The following is a 7,333-nucleotide window of genomic DNA, read 5'->3' as shown; positions in this document are numbered from 1 at the left end:
GTATATGGTGCATTTTTGCCTGAAGTATACAGAAAGTATTATCTCCAATGATCTCCAGCTCCAAGGATCATCATAATTTAGTGAGGTTCAGACCTTCTATGAGATAATTACCCCAAGGTCGGAAGTGAAATAACCTGCACTTTCATCCTGAGCACCTTCAGCAGTTAAGAGCACTTGCTGTTCTTGCAGGGGATGGGTCCCAACATCCATGTTGGGCAGATCACAACCACCTGTAACTCTAGCTGCAGGGGATTTGACACAGTCTTATGGCCCCCACAGGTATACACATATGTCACACACACACACACACACACACACACACACACACACACACACACACACACACACATTCACATACACACACAAATAAAAATAATGTAAAGATAAGGTATTTTGACATGACCATTTAGTGACATCCTATAAAATGCAAATATTTAAACTCTACAATTCAATGGTTTTTCGTTTTTTCCCTGAGTTGTATATTTATCACTTTAGGTTTTATTTTGCGAAGTGGTGAAAATGTTCTGAAGTGATAAATATTCAATAGGTTAAAATATTTTTTAAAAAGTTTGGCTTCATTATGTACAAGGAAAATTTGGATCAAAACCATAATGAGACACCCTCTCTAGTTTTAGTGACATTACCAAAACAAGTAAAACATAACCAATACTGGTGAAGACACAGAGAAAAGAGAAATCTGACCCTTGGTAGGAATGCAAATCAGTACAGACATTAGTCTGGATGGTGTGCATGTTCTTCTAAAGACTGGATTTATAACAGATCTATGATACAATCCAGGCATCCTACTTCTGGGTGTATATCCAACGAAACTGAATCAGCATTCCAAAGAGACACACATTTACTATGTTTGTTATGACACTGTTCACAGTAGTCAAGATGCAGAATCACTCTACATACCAAACCAATAGATGGATGGATAAGAAAATGTTTCATATATGCATAGTATAATGCTATTCAGCCATAAAGATGAGTGAAATTCTGTCATTCGAGTGGAATTGATGAGTTGAAGGCTACTGTATTAGGTAAGCCAGATACAGAAAGACAAACATTGAATATTCTCTCATATGTTCATGCTAAAAATATCAGCCTGAATGGAAATTAGTGATTACTAGAGTTGGCTAAGTATGGAGGCGGGCATTGATGGAAGCAGGATTTTATAAGTTCTTTGTTGTTGTTGTTGTTGTTGTTGTTTTGAGACAGGGTTTCTGTGTGTAACAGTCCTGGCTGTCCTGAAACTCACTCTGTAGACCAGACTGGCCTTGAACTTACAGAGATCCACCTGCCTCTGCCTCCCAAGTAATGTGATTAAAGGCATGTACCACCACTGCCTGGCTTATAAATTCATTTATATTCATATATTGAAATAACATATTGAACCAAATTAACATGTAAAATTAATGTTAGCCAAAACCAAAATAAATTTGAAAAATCATTTATGCAATGATTGGAAAGAAGTAAAGTTTAATAAAAAATTAGATGTATTTCTTGGTGGGTAACAGTACATAGAAAAAAAAGAGATTGAAAAGTTGACAAAATATTAAGAGGCTATTATGAGTAATCAGATTTTAGATTCTTTAAAAATATGTTTTTTAATTGTTTGGATGTATCTCCTTACTTCATCTAAAAAACACTTTAAAGGGTGAGACTGTATCTCATCATTAGTGCGTCTAGCATGTCAATGCCCAGGACCACCAAAAATATATTCTTACATGCTTGCTAATGAGATGTATGAAACTATCTCATTGTCCTGGTAACTTACATTTCATTGATTACACAAAGATGAGAACATCATTTTGCATGGTTTATTTTCCATTTCATTTTCTTCTTTAATTACCTGCTCATGTTTTTTTCAATAATATCAAGATACTTGTACTTTTCTCAGTTTTAGGACATTGATTGTGCACATTGTAATTCCTCATCTCAAGCTTGTTCATTTTATATTATTTAGAGAGAGACAGAGAACTACTCATGCCTCTAATCCTAATCCATTCTTCTCGCTTTGAGGATTCACAATTAGAACTACAACAACAAACCATATGTCTGGGAGAAAGGAGAGAAGATGGTTAATGGATACTAGGGTTTAGCTGGGTGGCAGAAATAACATCTCCCTAAATGGAAACTTAACTCTTGCTAAGTTTACATTTGTCTCCTTCAAAATAGTGAATAGAGAGGATTTTGGATGCTGACAATAAAATGAAATAGTACATGTTTGAGGTTATAGATATGACAGTAACTCTTAACTATTACAGACATCTGTCTATTGCAGTATTGCCATGGGCTTCATAAATATTGAAGGAGTTGAGGCTGAGCTATGCAAAAAAAATGCTGACTAGGAATCTTGTTTATTTCAAGTTGAAGTCATTAAAGAAAACAAAATTTCACTAAGAGGCATTTAAACTGTCTTTTCCTACAAAAGATAAACTCTAGAGAATCTTTGTTGACATCACTCCCCTAATGTGGGGAAACAGCCTTAATCACAAGATAGTCAAAGATAAGACTTTGATTCATTCAAATACATAAAATATTTGAAGTAACAATTCTCATACAGTAGATTTGAAGCCACCCCCTAGTATGCCTCTTAGAGACATCCCTAGCCTGTTTGAGAGATGCATTTGTTTTATCATTCCTTCAAGTATTATTTATTCTTTGTTTAAAAACATATAAAAGCATTTTGCTTATGATTTTCTTAGGATTTTATTGTCTTCTGAAGATCTCAGTGTATATAGAAATTTATCAAAATGTCCATGAGCTTTCTCTTGTCAGTCAGTCTTTTATTAATTTAGTTAAATAACTACAAAAATATTAGGGACTCTCTCTTTCTTATGGATACTTATTATGTATTTTTAAATTTAAAGTACAAACTACCCCCAAGATAAGGTCATATGACATAGTATCCTATATCATCTTCTTAAAGTTTTAAGATCTGCCTTGAGTCAGTATACTATCTGAGAATGGAATTTAGAAGCTCATTTAGGAGGACATATACACTATGATAGCAACCCAATCTTTAAACACCTGAAAAAGGGCTGGTGAGATGGCTAGGGATCCACACAGTGCAATAAAAGAACTGACCCCTGTAAGTTTTTCTCTGATCGACACAACACACACACACACACACACACACACACACACACACACACACACACACACACACACACACACATAAATAAATAAATGTAAAACAAATAGTTAAACACCTGGGTGAGGTGACAATGGTAGAATGTCAAGAGCCCATTGTCTCTAAGCTCGTACATCTGCCTATTTCCAGAACTTTCTGGTTCTGTTTTCTTCTTTTGTATACCACTCTCTCATGGATCATTCTGTGTATGCTCATGTCTTCTCTATTCTCTTTCCTCTTCATGGCACTCGGTCTCCTGTTGGTTTCCAGGTGCAGCCGGAGAGAATATGGTGCTTTTTTTGTGCATAGCCATCCTGATGGCACTGCCTTTCATAGCTACAGCTCTACCACTGGTCATGACCTCCTTATCTCTCCACGTAACTATTACCAGGGAATGTAGAAACAGAATCTAAGCTATGTGAGAATATAGCTAACATGGTAATTATTTGGAAATCCAATGGTGAGTTCATGTCTTATGCCTTTGAGCAAAGGGTCATTTATATGACATCACACTGGAAGTCAATGACTTTGGATAAGGTGATGTCATATTTCATTAATTCTTCCTTCATTCTCAGAAATGCCTGTGATCTATCTCTACTCTCCATGTACAGTTTAATTGAAAACTCTTCCTAATATTCTTATGGATAATAGCTATATAGATCAGCGTCTCCTTTCTTGCACAAGGATCATATATACTATCCTAGGAAGCACTGCAAGAGAACCCCACACACTTCCAGATTCCCCGAAGAGCAGTTCTGGAACCTCAAAGGCAGTTTGTCACTAATGACCCTTAGTGGTGGGTTTCAGATTATAACTGCAGTTGTCCTGCTTCCCCCTCTTACACTAAGTCTGTGCTTTCCCAAGTACTTTCCACAGAGCCCCTTTCACATCCTTATTCCTCAGAGTATATATTAGAGGGTTGAGAATGGGAGTGAGGATAGTATAAAACACAGCAACAAATTTTCCCTCATTCTCTGAGTATCGGTGGATGGGTTGCAGGTACGTGTATATGCCTGAGCCATAAAACAGAGAGACCACAATGAGGTGGGACCCACATGTCCCAAAAGCCTTTCTCCGTCCAGCCATTGACTTGATTCTCAGAATTGCCCTGGCAATGTGTCCGTAGGAGCCTAAAATCAGTGCTGCAGGGAATATCAAGATTATTGTTCGAGCCACAAACATCTTGACCTCTGTTCCATTAGTGTCTTCACAAGCCAACTTCAGGAATATGGGCATCTCACAGAAGAAGTGATTCAGTCGATGGCTACAGAGGGGCATGGCCATAACCAGTCCTGTCTGGATCACAGAGTTCACCAGGCCAGACACCCAGGAGGATATGGCCAGTGTCTGACACAGCTGGGGGTGCATGATGGTGGTGTAGTGGAGTGGACGGCACACAGCAGCGTAGCGGTCAAAGGCCATGACCCCCAAGAGCAGACACTCTGTGGAGACCAAGGCAAGGAAAATGAGGAGCTGAGCCACACACCCTCCATAGCTGATGGTCCTATCAAACCCACAGAGGTTAATGAGAAGCTGAGGCACTGTGCTTGTAGTATAGCAGAGGTCCAGGAAAGAAAGATGGGAGAGGAAAAAGTACATTGGGGTGTGCAATCTGAGGTCCAGCCTCGAGAGAACAATGATGGTGGTGTTGCCGAAGAGAGTTAGTAAATAAAAGACCAAGATAAAAACAAAGAGGAAAACTTCCAGTTGGGGAAAATCTGAAAAACCTACCAATATGAAGTCCTCCCCTAAACTGGTATTGAAAATTCCCATTGCCTTTCAGTTGAGCAGAGTGGACATTCATGCAGAGCCTCCTCTGAGCAGTATGTGTTAAAACATTATCCCCACAATTCCCTAAACACTCCAGAATTATGTATCATATTCTCTACTTAACTACCCAATTCCACTTTTCCAGTATTCTTTCTCCTTTCTTCTTTATATAGGATATTACTAGGTTAGGAATGAATGGGTTGTGTTTGAACTCTCATTTTAGATGTTCTCTGATTTTATTCTTACTGCTCAAGCATTTTGGAGGATCCCTTTGATGTCATTGGCTAGGCTTCCCGGTTAAAAAGCCCAGGTATCCATCACCTCCCTCACAGCATGAGGTTAGTGTCCATATGCAATAACACAGAGACTGCCTTTAGATCTAACGCGGACCTCAGGGTGCAGCTGACTAACACAGCATTTATCTAGCATGTGCAATTTGCTAGATTCAACCTCCATCATTGCCTTCCAAAAGTTAAAAACAGAGAGATAGAACAGAATTTGCAAAGTGTAGCATTCATGTTTCTGCTTCTTCTTTTTTTTTTGCTGGATTTGGTTGTTCCTCTTCTTTTCCTAGAAGGTGGAGTATTCCTGCAGATTGGGACCCAGGACTAACAAGGCTGGTATCATAAGTTCACCCTCTGAGCACTCATCTGTTTCCTTCAGCTCTGGGAGCTGTCAGTGTGCCAGCCCTGGAAGGCTCCCACCATCAGCAGCATCTGTTGCAAAGGACTGAGAAAAGTTCAGAATCATTTGGGGGAGAATGTTTTGCAACAATTTTGTTATTGCAAATTACTATTTCTCAAATATATTTCACTTAAAAAAATCCAACTAGCAAACCCATCCCCGGCCTTCCCAGGAAGAGTTATTTTCTCTTCTCTAGACGAAACTCTTCATGTGATTCTGCTCTAGTGTTTGTCATGTACGACAAGTCTTTTGTGTGTCTGTGCCTCTCTCTGAGCTGTGAGATCCTGGGTGGTAGAAGACACAGTGAGTTTTTGAATATTAATGTTCTTCTTTGTGGCATATAAGAGGCTGTCAAATTAATATTTTCATTCATGGTTTGCAGTAGATGTCAAAGTGAAAATTTTGACCCTTCATTTCAATCTCTTAAAAATCCATGTCCTCTAAGAAGAACTCAGGAGATTAAACCATAAATGCATTTAGTAAATTGTAGCTATAGGAAATGCATAAAAGTTGCTTTCAGTGTTGGTATTTCTATGGTAAAAATCAAAATAAGACATAAGAAAGTTAATCAGGAACTAAAATAAGAACATGGAAGTCAACTGGAGTTTCACCTGTGTGCATTGTGAACAGTGTGGGGATGCTGGCATGTTTTCCTCTGCATTAAATCTGCTGTAATGGGAGGTCATTGATGCCTCAATGTTGAGTCATCGTTTCCAGGAAGGTATTCAGGTTCCGTGCTTCAAAAGTGAACAATAAAGACAAATGTTAGTGCACAGGTAGCTTAGTGAGCACACCTAAAATGGATTTGAATGGCCACCTTTGACACACATATGTAACAAACTCTGCAGTCAGAACTTGTGTGTTGCCTTTACCTCTTATCTGTCACCTATTCCTGAAGTCTCAGATTACTTAACCAACAAAAATCTTGTTCACAAGATCTTGATGGAGGCTAATTTCTCTGTTACATTCTTTTTCCCCATGTTGAAACATATTGCTTTCATTCTTGACTATTGCATCTACACCATTACAATTCATTTTGGGGTGAAGTTAAGATTGCATACTGTCTTTCCCCATGAAAGTGCAGCCTGCTGATTGCATGTCTTTCCTTCATATGACATAACACATCTCACACCAGATGATCTGTGCCTTAAACTGATACAAAAGTCAAATTGAAACTTGGAGTGGAGATTAAGATTTGTGCACATTAGAAAGCAAAGTCAGGATCTGGAAAGCTCTTCTCTGCTTTTGAAAGAATCGTGGTAGTGTAGTGGTTATGCAACCTCAGTTATCATTCTAAGTCTTAGATAAATAGAAAGGAGTCTACAGAAAATTACTTTCTTGTAAATAGGTAGACAGACATCTTTGTTTGGTCATCACAAGACATCCAGAAGGAAATTTAAAGAGAAAAATTATTATCCAAGCAGCCTCCAGAGTCAGGCATATTTTACTTAAAAACTCTTCAGACTACTTAATTTCTTCTATAAATGTTTATATAATTCCTTCTATGTGACATGACTTCTACCAATAGTAAGGAATATATCCCTGAATAAGTAAAAATACTATATATGACACATTCTTAAATAACAAAAACATGTTACATTTTCCAACAGTCTCTGTCTATTCCACTCTTCTGGAAGTACTATCCAACTGGATCTACTTATTTTTTTTTCGGTCTTTCATTTCCATGGTCCAGCACTGTTCCCAAGGCATGGAAGACTCCCAACAAAAATTATTAAGTCA

At 38.0% G+C, this 7,333-nt stretch overlaps 1 protein-coding gene across 1 annotated transcript; it reads right to left on the bottom strand.

The window, feature by feature from the left end:
• Positions 1–3,982: 3,982 nt before the first annotated feature.
• Positions 3,983–4,912, bottom strand: LOC100765636 (olfactory receptor 2Y1). Its single transcript, XM_027426232.1, has one exon. The coding sequence runs from the start codon at positions 4,910–4,912 to the stop codon at positions 3,983–3,985; it is 930 nt and encodes a 309-aa protein (XP_027282033.1).
• Between the last annotated feature and the right edge of the window lie 2,421 nt (positions 4,913–7,333).

This window comes from Cricetulus griseus, chromosome 7 (assembly GCF_003668045.3).
Source record: "Cricetulus griseus strain 17A/GY chromosome 7, alternate assembly CriGri-PICRH-1.0, whole genome shotgun sequence".
NCBI lineage: Eukaryota > Metazoa > Chordata > Mammalia > Rodentia > Cricetidae > Cricetulus > Cricetulus griseus.
This window is presented reverse-complemented; position numbering and strand designations above follow the sequence as displayed.

Coding starts and splice junctions, on each gene's coding strand:
- LOC100765636 (XM_027426232.1), bottom strand. CDS start 4,912: ATGGGAATTTTCAATACCAGTTTAGGGGAGGACTTCATATTGGTAGGT.